General features: G+C 39.4%; 1 protein-coding gene and 1 pseudogene across 2 annotated transcripts; both read left to right on the plus strand.

Moving 5' to 3' along the window:
* The first annotated feature begins 5,243 nt into the window (after positions 1-5,243).
* LOC306739574 (potassium voltage-gated channel subfamily V member 2-like) lies at positions 5,244-6,997 on the plus strand (annotated as a pseudogene). Its single transcript has 2 exons — positions 5,244-5,776; positions 6,716-6,997. The product of its transcript is annotated as a potassium voltage-gated channel subfamily V member 2-like (transcript).
* A 6,832-nt stretch (positions 6,998-13,829) lies between these two features.
* Positions 13,830-15,182, plus strand: LOC306739575 (N-acetyllactosaminide beta-1,3-N-acetylglucosaminyltransferase 3-like; the record flags this gene model as incomplete). Its single annotated transcript, XM_079221594.1, has 2 exons — positions 13,830-13,870; positions 14,033-15,182. 2 exons carry the CDS (start codon positions 13,830-13,832, stop codon positions 15,180-15,182), a joined length of 1,191 nt encoding a protein of 396 aa, XP_079077720.1.
* Positions 15,183-16,902: the final 1,720 nt, after the last annotated feature.

Below are 16,902 nucleotides of genomic sequence, written 5' to 3' on the forward strand. Positions count from 1 at the left end.
CATAAGTAGTGTTTGGTGTAAAAAAACAGATGCAAAATTAAAGCAGTAAAATACAGTTGTAGTAATTTAGGGTGTCGGTCCTAATTGCTGACAAATGCAGTAATAAACACTTAATGTCCTCATATCTACATAAAACTACATTAGTGTTTGTATACTTGTTTGATTATTAAATCTAATTGCTGTCACTTGTTAACTCTCACTAACTGAACAAAAAGAAAATGAACAGCATTTATCCGGTTGCTGTTTTTTCTTCCAGTGGTACAACTATGTAAGAACCAATAAGATGAGCACAGATCATAGAATAACATTTGTTGTCAACATTATGACGAATTAAATTCCATAAATGAAGCATCTTCTCTTGACATTGTCCGATTGGAGATTTTGACGACTAACACACACACTTTCTGTTTCTTGCTGTCATCACTTTAGATTGCACAATAAAGATAGTCAGGAAATGGAGCATGTAGTTTTATTGCTTCTCCATCCTCAAGTTTTAGATGACATTTGTAGGTTGTAAAAAGTGTTGTAAAGTGATGCTGCTTATTACCACTGTCTTAGTGGAACATCTTCTGACTGTGTACAGATTGTCCTAAGGTGTTCACTCTGAGATATGAGTTTACAGTTTCCCATAAAAATCAGGCCAGTCCGACTTTCCTGGTCAGGTTATAATCTGATGATCAATCATGAGTCTGGACAAATGGGTTAGTGAGACAGTACTGCAGCTTTATGTGACGACAAGACTACAAAGTGTTATTAAACATTTATAAAGTGTGTTTTTATTCTAATTCATCTAACATACTTTGTGTTAATAAAAGCCACTTTTGTTGTCTATCAAAAGGTTTACATGATTTATCGTAAATCCACCATACATAACAATATAAATACAAAGCTCATGTTAACCCAAATAAATATGACCCTGAATAATCTAATGTAGTGCTAGTTAAGTCTAATTAACCTACTTGACGAGGTTAAGGCATTAGCTTTGCGAGTTGTAAGCAACTCCATGTTGTAGCAAGCTAGGGAATGTTAATATGGTATCTCAACATGGCAAGACCTCCTGAGATGAGGTGCAACACAGACATCAGACCTCCATCTCTGTTGAACTGTATAAGGTAACAAGCAATAATCAAACAACTTAAACAATTAGTAAAAAATTCAACCATCCAAGTACACTGAATTATCAGTATAACTGTTGCATTTTGGTTGTGTGTTCTTTGGTTGCCATGGTCTTGGTGATCTGCGTCCCGTCGCTGATCCCTCATCGGTAACAGTTGTTTACTGCCGTTAAGAATACATTTTCTACAAAAAAAACGTTGAACCCTCTTGTGTATCATGCTGAATTGTTGGCGTTCCTTAATCCCGCTTTGTGCACGTGATCTCGACAATGAGCTAATTCTGCAGGTAACCTAAAACGGCCGCTTGCTCAGTCGCAGCATCCACTGCTGCATTTCTGGTTGAAATGAGGTCAGAAAGCGTGAGTCTGAGCATTGTCGCGGCAAAATGTATTTTACCCGCTGTTGAGTCTTTTACCTGAAATAACGAAAATCATTAACCAAGAACTTGTCTTTAAGATCTTTAGTCTCTAGAGAAATGTGGGGGATAAGGATGAGACTTGAATGTCTGTTCAACATCATCTTAAATCTAAACATCCTGTGGAAAACTCTGATCTGTGTTGGGAGAGAAATACATCCTGATACCATTTAACAAGGCACTCATATACCATAAACCTTATCTACGTTGTTATTTATGGTCTTGTTGAGTGAGTTCTCCAAATGTAGGTCACATTATAGAAAGGAAAAAAACTAATACAATGTAGATTTCCCATCACAGTTACATTTGACAACAGACAGTTTTAGGAAGCAGTATGGTTTCTAGCAAGTCGGCCACGAGACAGTGGTGAGAAATGGGGTTGTCGGAGGATGTCAGGAAGAATGCCTGCAAGAGCCACAAGTTCTGCAGCTTGAGCAGAGAAGTGTGATGGCAATTTACTGCTGCACAGAGTCATATAATGAGACTACAGCTAACCCTGCTCCTGTGTCCAGCAAGCAGTTCTAAATCAGCATTTGGCAGGGGGGTGTCTGAGAGGTCGAGTCTCGGTGTGCAGACCTGTCCAAGAGAAATAACAGTTATGCGGCTCTCCATCTGCTGGTGTAGGAAAGAGAGTGGCAGGATTAAGGCTAGTACATCATTTCACAGTAATGTTAGGCAATCCAATAAGGTGTGCACTGTGCAGAGAGGTGAGATGTTTTTCTGTGTTTTTAGGCTATGGGAAACTGCATTAGGGAACCTTGAGTGTGAGCTCACCATAACCCACAATGTCACGTGTTTCCACGTCTGCACTCTCTCCAGCAGCAACGGCACGCTGACACAGAAGAAGGCCATCTGCTGCAGGGTCTAGTTTAGTAGAGAAATATGCAGCAGGTCTTTGTTGTACCCCGTGTCACGTAACTGTCTTTTTGGTCAACGTATTGTGTCACGTTTAGGGTGTCAAAGCGTTCTGACAGTAATGTGCTCTTTTAAGTCATGAAAGGCAGCAGACAATAAGTCCGTCCAGGTCAGTTTGTCATGCGCATAAAGATGTTTACCATGAATCATGAGAGGGTGCCTCTCTTTCTGAGTAGTTTGGGACCCACTGTCTACAATATGAGGTCATTTCTAAGAAGCGCATCAGTTTTTTCTTAGTTTTTGGTTTAGGCACAGAGAGAGAGATATGAAACTTTAGGGAAAACGAATTGCAATTTGGACACAAATGCACTTTCTGAATATGCCTGGGGACACCGGGTCCAGGCCCCTCTTCCTTTCAATGAGAAGGCAAACCAGATTTGACTGTCTTTGTGCACAGAGAGAACAATTCATTAGCCAAGTTGACGACGGAAATATGGGTTGTGCTTTAACTGCTTGTAAATGTCTGACAAATCCCCACTCAGTTGGTTCCCTCTGGTCTTGAATGTTCTGTATCAGATAAATTGGGGTGCACACTGGTGAATCATCACACGCAACTATTACACCACCCTTTAACAAAGACTGAAAAATGGGTAGTCTCTTATTTGAGTGGATATTGTTTCATGCATGAACGGAAATCAGATTTTGGGTGAAATCCCAGAGATGTCGCACCCCTCACCATTCCTACGCCATAGAGAGAAGGGCACCTCGGGCCAGCTCAGCCATGTCGACAGATGAGAACATTTCAGACCATGGTATGTATGTTTTACTGCTTAATATTAATATATATCTTGTTTTTTATACTTCACCCTGTTTATTTTACAGCCTTCTTGGATCCTCCTTTTGTGGGACTGAAGTCAGTGAGTTGAGTCCGCCTGGGCAGCCGACCAGCCATGTCCTTCCACACCCTTGCTGGGGCTCGTGCCAATGACACGTGGGAACTGTCCTTGAAACAACTCAACTTGTAAATACACACATCAAATCTATAATGCATGTTTAGGGCAGTGATCAGACAGCAGGAGTGTGTGTTTGGCTGGACAAATGCTTTGTGTATGCTTCACTAATTGATATGGCCCATGAGCCAACAGCCTTGCAATATTGGCCACTCTTCTTGGGAGGGACAGCTAAAGCAGATGTACGCAGAACTGAAAGCGTGACTCCTGTATCAATCAAAAGTGAAACATTTTTGCCTTTTAATAGTTAATGTGACTTTCTAAAACCTTTATTTTCATTTGAATACATTTGGTATGAGTGTGAGTGGTGTTTGTGTGGTTTATAATGTGTGTATTGCATGTACAAGTTTGTCATAGTCAGAATCTAAATTGAACTTTTGAACCCTTTTGAACCCTCTGTGTTGTGATGTGTGTGCGTCGGTTGGTCCGTCTCTGGGGTCCGCCGCGCCGCCTGCTCCTTCCCTCAGGCCGATGTTGAGCCCTCCCACAACTCTTGTCTTTATTCCATGGAGATTATGGGGATTCTCTTCTCCAATGCCAAAGTCTCTGCTGCTCCTTACTCTGTCTTTTCATCCACTCCCTCTGTCTCCTTCTCCGCCTGTCATGGCTTGATACATTGTCAGCTGGGTATCTTAGTTGATCCAATTATTGTAGACTAAAATTGCCTTTTTAGGAAACCCCATTTTTATCCATTCTTCCAATTGTTCGAAAGACTTTGTCCCACATTTACCACTTCGAAGTGTCTGTTCTCTATTTGTCAATGTTGTATTTCTCACTTGGTAGGTGAGATTCTTTTTACCGATTTCAGAATCTGAGCGCCAATCTTGAACCTCGTCTGAGGACAGACTCTTACCTTCCGGGAGGATTGTGGCCTCTGTCGTCCAACAGAGTCCAGATCACTCGTCCATGTTGTGGTGGAAATTATTTGTCCGCACGTATACTCTCTTGTTGGATTGAGCTAAGACGTCAAGGCCGGGTCCAGGCCTTGACAGGTGCTGCTATTCCTACCGTCGTGAGAAAGCGTTAGTTTGTGAGCTCTCACAATCATCAGGTTTTGAGACTACAGCAAGTCGGACATAAGATACATTTGTTTGGTGGCGAGTTACATCTAAAAAGAACATGATCAATTGCCACAACACCTCTGACAAATTCTTCCAGCTGCACGATATCCTGTTTGGTACTGTTTCAAGCAGCTCCTGCTTTAAGATGAAATGTACTGTATATATTTGATATTTTTAATTAAAGAATAAACTCCCCTTTAGAATTTATGCTTCCCCTTTTAACAAGACTAAAAGTATTCCTTTCGAATTATTTCTTATGAGAATAGTATTAGGAAATTTACAAAGAACATGTATAGTCTCAGTTGGCTCTTGGTTCAATTCAAAATCCTTAAATCAACTTTGTTTCCAAATCCCGCCTCCCCCTATATTTACAACTTCTTAGAGGCTTGGAAGAGCACCAGTGAGATTAAACGGATGAAATCCTTTGCTGCTCGTCCTTGATCTCCTTGTCTGATGAATGAAATGCACATATGTTGTCTGCACCCTAGTAACAGTTAGAGAGGGGAATTTCTTCCTGACTCTTTGGACTACAATCTCAGCCACAATTGAGCCAGAAAAAACAGGAAGAGCTGCTATTCACTGAGATATCAGTTCCTGCAGGACCAAACACAACTTTCGTGGAGTGTTTCCTGTTATGCTTTTCTCTCTCTCTTTTTCTGTTTCATTGGCTTCCTGCCTTGAATGACCGTGGCTTCAGAGAAGGCTAAACTGCAGAGATGTTTGCAAAAGCGTTGCACGACTATCAACTGTCTACCAAACGGTGTAGATGACAACAAAACATTCCCGAATGAGTCTTAACAATGTTGAGGAACTTAAAGTGTATACAATCAACGGTAAAACACACATGGAATGGGTGGAGATCATCACTATTGTGTTCTTCACCTTTGAATATGTAATTCGCCTGGTCACCACTCCTGACATGACAATGTTTTTAAAGAGTGGACTCAACTTCGTGGACATGATGGCAGTCGTTCCTTATTTCATGCTTATTTCATGCAGATCATCTTTGAAGTCTTGGCTGACACGGAGAATACAAATGCACAGGAAGAGCTCAGGGCCATGGCCCAGGTCAGCAAGCTCAGCCATGTCCTTAAGGTCGTCAAGCTACTGCGGATCTCTCGGATCTTGAAGCTGGCTTGACACTCCACTGGAATGAGAGTGTTTGGGTTCACCCTGCGACAGTGTTACCAGCAGGCCTCTTGTATCTTTCTCTTCATCGCCATGGGAATCTTCACCTTTTCTGCTCTCCTTCATTCAGCCGAGAGGGAAACTGAGGGATATCCTATCAGCACTACCCCATATGCCTGGTGGTGGGTTGCAGTGAGTATAGCTGGAAAACTTAAATCTACTGTAATATTTGTTTTCCAATCTGACACCACAGCAGTTTGTTTTACTGGTTACAAGCTCTTATATATCTACTAGCTGCAGTGATTTGGCTCTTCCACATAAAATAAATGTGTTTACTTTATGAATCCACTTACTTTTCATATATTTGGTTGAATTATAAATAATCTTAGGTTGTCAAGTGTTTAGCAGTTGGTGTCATCATGTCTCATGGAGATGACACGTCTGGAGCAGTGGAATTTGCATCCCTAAAATGCACCGAAACTGTTTTGTGGACTGAGAGTATTTAATACTGGAGGTTTTTGTGAATACTGGTTTGCAGAAGCAAGTTTTAAAAATAATTGACTTAAAATCATTGAATTATTTATTTTCCCATTATGCTTTTAATAGAGGTCGTATTTTTGTCGGTCAACCAAGGAAGAAAGCATTGCACTGCTTCCCTGACAATAAGGCATTAGGAATAATCTGTTTTGGATTATTGCAAAAAAATAACATCTGTGGAAAAGACAACTTTATGATATACTTACACCTGAAAATAATCATCACAAATGAACACCATTTTATATTTTTTGACACGTGATTGCAACTGGCAGAAGTAAAAGGCTAAACAATTCATAGTCTCATTTAGCCACTTATTTACAACCATTTTTTAAAGACAAGTTAATGATTCCCCCACTTCACCCAAGTGATGAAATCCTACAAGTTATGCCTGTTTTGCTGTCAATTTATAGAGAGAAGAAATGTTCTCATTATTTGGCAGAGCCTTGGTTGTTGTGCCACCAGGGCCTTGTATTACCTTAAACTAATTACATTCAATGTTAACTCATTATTGTAATTATTACGAAGAATCATATTATATTCAAGAAAATGTTAGTGAAAACTGAATAACAGGTACGGTTCACTCTTCTCTTCTAGGTCAGCATTACCACTGAGGGCTATGGGGATGTGGTACCTGTAACTGTTGTGGGCCGCATTGTGGCCTTTGACTGCATCTCATTTGGTATTATCCTCAATGGTATGCCGATCTCTTAACATCTCTTTAACAAGTTCTCAGATTACTACGCCAAGCTAAAAGCAGAGGAGTACAACACAAAGTATGTGGAGCGACGCTTTAAGCTAAAGAGGCGCCTCCAACGCAGAATGGAAATGTGTTTTCATTACTCAGAGGAAGAAAATAGTACAGACTGCCCATGCTGAGTGAAACTTAAAGTGATCATTTATGGGGGGGTGTTTAGTGAGATCATGTTGCTTGATAAACATGAAATCTCTCAAGTTTACCAGACATAATACTGTGATAGATATAGTTGAATGTGAATACAAGTAAAAAGAGACTGTGAGTGAGAAAGAAGACAGGAGGATGAAGTGAATGATTATTTTGCAAAATCACAGATGCAGTTGATTGCATTGTAAACAGATAGCTGAGAACCACAGAAGAATGGTTTGGACGAAAACATAATGATTTTAAGCCATTTTATTTGCAGTTTATATTCAAATAACGTATGGCACCGTTAAAAGAAAGTTGAGGGTCTGTATAGGGCCTTACGTTTATAATACACAATTAAGTTGCACATATGTTGCATCCACATTGACTCTTCACTCGACTTAATCTAAAAAGCTTGCGAATTGTGAACGATGAGTGCCTGTAACTGAATGTATACAAATGTAATACTTAAGGCTTGACAGTGAAAATTTTTTTTGGTTAAAACACCCCTGTGAGTAACACCACTTTTAATTGCTGTCATATTTGTGGTATGAAACACATGGTTGAGGTAAAGTGGCCGATACCAATCATATCTATCCAGTGAGTATGGAGCTACAGTTAGCTTAGCCAACTAGCATCTCATTGGATCCTGTCTTTGTGCGAAGCTTACCAGCTGCTGCTGTGGCCCTTTATTTATTGTACAGGTATGTTAGTCTAATAATCTCCCTCCTCTTGGTCTTGGTGGAAATATTTGCTGCGAAATTAGAAAGTTGTCAATGTCTTTTGTATTTCCGTCAATTTGTACCGGACCAACACAGCTGCCAGTACCTGAAAATGCAGCTTTAAATTAAAGCAGGAAAGTAGTGAATAATTAAACCTATGAACTAAACTATGAGCTCGAGGAAGCTCAGTTCATGTCTTTGGACCCAATAGCAGAACTCTCTCGTGATCAGGTATTACATGTTCAAACTAGTATAAACACAAATAAACAAGGTTCAGTTAAGGAAAAAGTCAAATAGAGTTTAGCTGAGGCATTAATACCATGGTCGCTAGCTGAACGACCTGGCGAAGAATGGAGTGTAGAGCCAGGGTAAATTAGATTAGAAAAACGAAACAAGACACATGACTGACATCAGAAAAGATACTAAATCTAAAAACCACAACTAAAGGTGTTCATTAAAAATCTAACTGCTGCTGGTACAAAAAAAAGGCCTTCTCAGTCGTTAAGTAGACCACTTTGGCATCCTGAATCGCTCACTGAATGAACTTCTGAGTCCTAAATGTACTGCAGGAGTTTGATGAGATCGATTGGTCTAAGCTGAGGTGTGCAGGTTTCTTAGCAGCAGGAGTGGAAAGGAGTGCCACTCTCAGACAACCATAAACCAAAAGAGGGATAAACAACAGAAACAGAAGGAATGAGGTAGAGGCACAGCTGATACCAGCTGAATGTTTAATCAGGGCGGGCCGTTAAGCCTGTGGCCGCATTTTGTCATTGGTACCTTTCTCAAGCAGCTTCATGTGCCCACCACATACATTGTTTCAAACCTATATCATCCTTCACAGGAAGCCAGAAGCAGTCCATTTGTCATAATTTGTCTTTGAGCCTTGTCGCCACCCTCCTGTCCGGCTGATTCATCCCCGGTGTCTGAGGGAGAGGTACCGCAAATCCTTTCTTCCCGCTGCTCATGGACACTTTATTCACTGTGGACACTTTAATTGCACTCACCTGGTGCAATATAAATACATTTATATACAAGTACTTTATATACTCTTATTCCGTCTGTATATTTAATTTTCTACTATTGTTTTTTACTCCTGTTTTACTACTGTTTATTGTTATTTTATTTATATTACTTGATTGTTTACTATGTGTCTCTATTGTGTACAAAGCTGCTGTAATCCTGCAATTTCCCCACTGCGGGACTAATAAAGGATGATCTTATCTTATCTTAAAACATATTTGCGAGGCGCCATGTCAATATTGATATTTCAGCAGTTTATAACATGTTAGTTCTTAGTGTTTCTGAGTTTTATAAACTGAGCTGAGGCATTAATACCATGGTCGCTAGCTGAACGACCTGGCGAAGAATGGAGTGTAGAGCCAGGGTAAATTAGATTAGAAAAACTCATATGTTGAAGTTATGATGACAGACTTCGTCCTGTAGCATAGTTTTCGAGTAAGCTAGATATGGTCGCAGCAGGACAAACTCGTTGTCTCCGTGCTGTGGCTTAAAAAGCCTTTTAGAGATATTGTCGGTTATGCGAACATAACGTTTAGACGCTGCAATGTTTTAACCCTAAATTTCTTCTTCAAGGACTTGAGGATGGCATGAACTGTTCTGTGAACTCCTCGTCTGAATCTCTCTGATACTCATTGATCTAACCTTGATTTCATTCTCTAGGTGGATGAATCTGAACTACGTGATCCATCACAGGACATAATCGTATTGGTTTTGTTGTTAATTCAGATTGTGCCACATTTGCATATGATTCTCTTCCTTACCATTTCTCTGCACAGGCAGCTGAATTGGTCGTTTTAGATTTCTCAAATCTGGTGGTAAACCTTGTCTTCCTAAATGTTTTTTCTTTAGATGTGCTGGGTTGTCGCATGGGTAGGATACCTTGCGACAAAAAGAGTGGAATGGTTGTCTAATGGCTAACAAATTGATAAAAAATAAAATAATTTGATTCACTAAAAAATGTTCTCAACAGGTTCCACAGTTTGAACATATGCTGAAGGTAAAAGTACTGTTAAGTATAGCAGACATATGGTCTGAATAAGTTGAAGTTTCTTTTGCCTGTATCAAACAGCTATACGTTGTTCAGTCAAGTAATATGCTGAAGGTAACACGGCAGCAGTGCAAGGTTTTTTTTACTCTAATACTCTACTGCTTAGATTTTTAGGAGACCGACAAAGGCTCCTCTCCCATCCACTGCTTTATGCGAGAACGTATTGTGTGCAACGAATCTCTGCTTTGTCTAAATACAAGAAAGCAGGGGTTTGCAGCCCTTCCGAAGGAAGCCACATGTCCTTGGCACAAGCTATAGCCTGGTGACTTCGTGGTCGTGAAAGACTCATGATTCACACCGCACTCAAAGTTGCTGAGAGAGCCACCTGGATGCACGCATCCCACTGCAAAAAGGTTCCGACTCCATCCGATGTAGAGCTGACCAGTGGAGGCGACGAGACGACGACGACAACTACCAACGAGGAAGTGACTCACCGGAAGCCACATACGGATTAATATCACATACGGATTACAAGCTTGAGCAGAAGAATCGTGGACAGGTTTCGTGGAAACCTAGCAGATGCTAACACAAGCAAAATTGTTCATACAAGATCAGTTGCTTGGGTGAACTTCATGCAAACAGACTGAATGAAAAACACGCATACAAACAGGGTGCAACAACGATCAAGGAGTCCACTTCATCGAATGGGTGGGCCTTAAGGAACTATGTTTTCATTGTTACCAGATGGAAAGACTATGGCTTGTATCCTTTACACCAATATGACGAACATGAAGTTGACTTTGACACAGACACTGACGATGCTCCTGAATGGTATGAGTAGAAGTGATGCTAAATGTAATACATATTTTTGCAATGATAAATGATTACTATGTAATCAAAAGAATGGAATGTAATGGGAAAATATGTATATGCTGTATTTTAATATACATTCATTGATTGAACATGGGTTTAATAATGTGTCTGTTCAGATAATGAGTAACGACAAGTAAGACGTGGAGAGACTGATAACATAGGGGTTAAAGGTACTCAAGTTCAAACCAGCTGATAAGAACTCTAAGATGCTGACTATCTGGTAAAAGGACGTTCAAAGGTACACATCACGCAGAATCGATTGACGAATATGCTGATGTAAGAACACCGTCATCTTTCTATACATGATCTGATGTATGTGGAGACAGTGGATTGGTTGAAAATATAATATAGGATTAGGTCAAAGTACAAGACACGTGGAAGATCTTCAATGTATATGGTGACGTGGAACACACAGTTCAATGTATATCACATGTGGTATAGTGGGAACCAATGAGAGATGAGATGGGTCTTAAAAGGATGGTCATTTGAAAAGTATATAACTGACTGTCAAATTGATGAGTGTGGTTGAAAAACCCTGACAGACATCGATGATTCGTGGCTGTTAAGATTTCTCCCTGCTTGCACAAGCATGAATAAACGAACGGAGCCATGTAGCATGCTGTAAATATAGTGTAATAGAAATAATTCTTTCCATTACACTATATTTACAGCATGCTACAAATGAAAATATACTCAACGGTGTTTTATACTTCACACGTCAGTGTGCAGTTTGTAGTGGAAAGAGATATTTATTTGGTGTTTGTGATGTTTGTTAGCAACTGCCACATGTGAAACTACTGCTTGAATAAAAACATATACTGTAAGTATATAATATCAGTAAATAGGGGCATACGCCCACCTTGATAGATAGATGCTCTTATGTATTATTTTTAATTTAATTAGTTTTTTGTTGTCTAGTTTGATGAAATGTGTAATTGTATAAACTTTAATAAAATGATTGAAAGGAAGAGGAGACAGTTAGGTGACGCGCTCCTGACGCAGCAGAAGCGGGCACCGCCCAACAGGCTGACAGCCAGCCGCCCCTCGCTGCTGCCCATTGGATTTGTCAATTGTCACTGGAGCTACAGAGACACAGCAAAACAACTATCTCCTTTTAACGGTAAGCCTATAGTTAATTATACAAACCAACTTCATATAGGCCTAAATGCAGTTTGTACACTACGCTATAGCGAACTCGTTTTACCCACTTCTCCGGGTGCGTTTTTGTTGTAACGGGAAATATTACGATAGCCTATCAGTAACATATTTATTAAGATTTGTCTTTATCACGCTTTGGTCGATACATTTGTATTACATCTAGTTGTGATATGTCTCCTTGATGGGCTAAAAGTCTGTCAGATGCAAAATTAGGTCGTAAAAACAACGCCTCAGTTAGAAAAAAAAAAGTATTTGTAATCTGTCTCGTTTTAATGAAAGCTTTTATTTTAGTTGTTTATTCACGGTTCTATCTTGCAGAGACAAGTCTATTAGACATCGTTATGAATATTCCTTTATTTGAAATAAATATAAAAGTCACATTCTTAAAGATATGACTTCCTCTCTGCATTATACTGATAAAAGTCTGCCAGTACAATGTTTTATGCTGTCCGAATAATTGTGCCCTTAAAACCTGATGATTTGTTTTATTATTATTATAATATATATTTGTGTGGTTCATAAAAAAAAGTGGGGTTTATGGAAACAATCCTACTGAAGAAAAAGTACCAATACAACGATGGAAAAATACAAAATTATATATATATATATATATATATATATATATATATATATATATATATATATAATATATAATAATAATAATAAAATACTTTTATTTTTTATTATTAAATAATACTTGAATTCAGGACTAAAACTGTACTTTAAAAAAAAAAATTCAAAAAAATTCTGTTGAAAAAATTTACTTAAAGTGTCAATCATTATGCAGCTGAACTGCCCTTAATCAGTGTTGGCTGTATTATTATTTGCTATATTATTGGATTATTATTAGTGCTGATGCATAAACATGTAAGCGGCATTATCATGCTGTAGCTATAAGAGCGAGCTTGTTTCACTGACCGAAGTGTCTTTCGGTCAGTGTTAGGAAGTAAACACCTCATGTATATTATAATAGCATAGGAAATCAGCTGAATCAAGACTTATATAGACCTAATAGTCTTAACACAGTAAAAAAAACAGTATGGTTTTGTAGTCTACAGTGGTACTGTAATATAGGCATAAAATAAGATTTGTTATCAATTTGATGAAGAAAATAACATTGTAGTATACTTAGAGTGAAAAAAGCACTGGCTCTCATATGAACCTATCTTCTCTTGTTTCGTAACAGGGAGAGGTCTAGGTGTGCCATTTTACATTGAATGTTAATGATTGTTTGGGACCTTCCCTTTTTTTCACATTTCACTGAATGAGTATTTAGCTTTTTCTGATGCTCAAATATCTGACATCATCCATATGTAACATATTCCACCCATTTTAGGAGACATGACAGCATTTGATTTGTTTCCACCCGATGCACTGTAATAGTACAGCATGTGTGGATTCTGCAGGCAGATGCCAAACCACCTCATGTCTGCTCTGACGCTCAGTCTGCTCGCTCCTGTTGGTCTATGCTTGTTATTCAAGCAGCAACATGAAATACGCAAAAGCTTTCATTTATGGGGATTCAACCTCTCTGTACCTGATTGGTTTTAGATATTTGAATTGTACAGTCTATATTTCTTGCCTCCGATTTTGAAATATAAATTAATAAAAAACCTTCAGAGTGTCTTTTGCATCGCCAATAAATCATTTGTTTATTGAAAGGATGCTCTACTCATGAGCAGGATATACAATTCAAATGTTTAAGAGTCCATGTTGCAACATATTAACTGAAAGACCAACAGACCAACAAAGTATTCTGGTGTTCGCTAACTTTGACCTTAATGTTTAAACTGGTGCGTTGGATGTTTGAGTTGGAGCGGATCAGGTCCACTAAAAGTGGCACAGGAGCTGCTTTGCTCAGAAAAAAGGATGTATGCCCTGTTTCACAGGGTGGCTGTGGTTTTACTCGTCTTAAAGTATTTTAACGTGTCCACAGCTGTTTGCTGACACGATTACAATGTAGTTGTTCAACACTTATGAACACATGATTATTCAGGAACAAAGGGATGAACAGCCAAATTGAGTTGATGACTGAAGCAGTCCAGGTGCTTAACGGTTCTGATGATTATGAAAGCAAAACAGCTGCTGGTTTACTTTGCACTGATCAGGTACAAATCTATGAAACTGTGGCTCCCCACATTGATTTATGTTAAATTGATATAGTGTGTGCAGGTGTGATATCCTTGATCTTCCTAACTTGTCTTATTAGTTGCCTTATATCATACTGAGAAGTTTTAATAAGAAAAATGTGCTTTGTTTTGTCACTGCAGAGTTTCAAGGATGAGACACATCAGGACGAGAACTCTCTTGCTGGTGGGAGCTCTTGGTCTGTTGGTCCTCCATCTCTGTAAAGATTTCATTGACAACAAAAACATCCACCTCAACATAGATGTGAGAGAAGATGACATTAAAATAAAGCAACCCTCCATAAATAACTCCTATGTGTACTCCTGGCCAAGTTGTCTAAGAAACATGTCTGCTGCCAACATCACAGGCTTCAGCTCTCTTTCTGGTGATGTGCAAGACTTTCTCAATTATCGACACTGTCGCCATTTCCCCATGCTGCTGGACCTTCCTGATAAATGTGGAGGAGTTGATAAATCTGCAGAAGTCTTCCTTCTGCTTGTCATTAAAAGTTCTCCCGTGAACTACGAACGCCGAGAGGTGCTGCGTAAAACCTGGGCTAAAGAGAGGTTACACAATGGTGTGTGGATCCAAAGAGTATTCATCTCAGGAACAATGGATACTGGGTTTGAGAAAAAGAGACTAAACAAACTACTTGAACTGGAGCAACGAGAGTACAATGACATCCTCCAATGGGACTTTCAGGAAAGATTCTACAACCTCACCTTGAAGCAGATACTCTTCCTGGAATGGATGGAAAGAAACTGTCCTCACGCTCGCTTCCTGTTAAATGGTGATGATGACGTCTTTGCCAATACAAACAACATGGTCGAGTACCTCCAAGGCCTTAAGGACAATGACGGAGGTAAGCACCTATTTACTGGCCATCTGATCCAGAATGTGGGGCCCATTAGATCATCATGGAGCAAGTATTTTATCCCAGTTCAGGTTCAGGAGTCAGACTCATATCCCCCATACTGTGGTGGTGGGGGCTTCCTCCTGTCTGGCTACACAGCTTTGGTCATATTCAATATGTCCAAGTCCATTACTATTCTCCCCATTGATGATGTTTACATGGGGATGTGTCTGGCTAAAGCAGGACTATGTCCTTCTTCTCATATGGGTGTGAAGACGGCCGGACTGCACATTCCCTCCAGCACACTCGATGGATACGATCCTTGTTATTATAAAGAAGTTTTACTGGTACACAGATTCCTTCCAGCTCACTTGTACCTCATGTGGCACAGAATACAGGATGCCAATCTGAAATGTGGTCGCTCAAAAAATAGGCGTTAGCAGCACCAAACTGCGACTCAAAGGTGGTGACACAGCACGTTGACACTTTGATTCCTGCACCAGCACTTAGGTTGTGAGTACAGGTATGACCTTCTTCATTTCATCATTCCACCATGAGAAAAGGTTTGAACAATGTTCCTACCATGGTTCAGCTGCAGGTGGAACATGTTTTATTCTCAATGGCATCACTGCGGGTGAGCAGTCAGCTGCACTCAAATGAGCGCTGCTGTTCGTAGTGTCGTTGTTGTTTTTTTCACATGCTGTGTCATATGTATGGCCCCTGACGAAGCCCACGATTCACTGGACTTTGACTTTACTGGTTGCACTCAACTGTTGAGAAACAAGTTTCCCTTTTTAACTTGGAAAATGTTATAATTTTATTTTTCAGTTTGTTACTGTGGAGGTACCATACACAGACAGCTGTTTTCTGCTGGAAACAGGGTGGATCAGAGCCATGAGATTCAACCATACATTCAATTTGCTGTCCGTAAACAAAATAAACAGCAACCTAAAAAGACTAAATGTTTCCCAGAGCTGTTGGGATAGATGGCTATACGAGCATCTCTAACTTTACATGGGGTAATTAGCCATTCCCTAAACAAACATGTTGGTGGAACCAAAGTATCCACACAAATACATCATGCTTAATAACATCTTAACAAGGCATTGGTTGACAGTGAGCTAGCCTTTAAAAACTATCTCACCAATGTGACAGCTGCTCTGCTTGGTCGGCCCTGCTGTTGCTCTGTTTTCCTTCTCCAGGGTTACAGACCAATCAGAGGTTAACCAGCGGTACACTGATTTAGCAAAATCCAGCTCTAGGTGTGTGTGAGTGATGCAGGATGATAAATTATACTGTGGTGTCCACAGTATGACAACATATCATTAATAAATCCTCAAGACAAATGATACAATGTTAGTTCACAAGTTTACATTTGTATTTAATTTATAGATATTTTTGTCAGTATGTGCCTGTATATTTGTACTCATGAAAAAGACTAATGTATGTTTTTGTGCCTTACATCAGTGCTTCTCAAACAGAAACCATTGTTAGAATTGCAAAAAGATGTTTGGCGGACTGGAAGCATTTATGTACTTTATATATGTACTTTTGTATATTTGTACTTTATGTTTATAAAGAGTATTTGCAAGTACATACATGTAAGTAATAACAATTACAAATAATAATTGTCCTGTAACATTGCTGTATGCTTTTAGGACTCTTTTTTTAACATTAGTCTGTTGAATATAGACAGAAATATCCAAATATATTTAATTGTATGCTGCTAAGAAGGGGGTCACATGTTTTCCATGTGTGTGTCTTCCCAGTGTTTCCTGATTGTTTATTCCCTTCACCTGTTCTCGTTCCAGACTCCTCCCCTGTTGTGTGCCTTTCCCCTGTGTGATTGTAAAGCCAGGCCCTCATTGTTTCCACCTGTGTCTCATTGCCTGTCTTCCCATGTGTATTTAGTCTGCGTCTTCCCCTTATCAGTTGCAGGATTGTCTCCTTTTGTCTTCGTTGTATATCCACATATTTCATCGCCTTCTAGCTGTACATTTCTAGTGTTTTGTGACTTTGTTAAGTTTTTGATTTTGCCTTGCCTGGACTCCTATCGTCTCCTCTGTTCCTGAGTTTTTGCCCCACCACACGTGACAGATACTGCATATTGTGATATTTATTTTATCATTAATGGAACATGTGTACTGCATATAACAAACA

This window comes from Taurulus bubalis (assembly GCF_910589615.1).
Source record: "Taurulus bubalis genome assembly, chromosome: 7".
NCBI lineage: Eukaryota > Metazoa > Chordata > Actinopteri > Perciformes > Cottidae > Taurulus > Taurulus bubalis.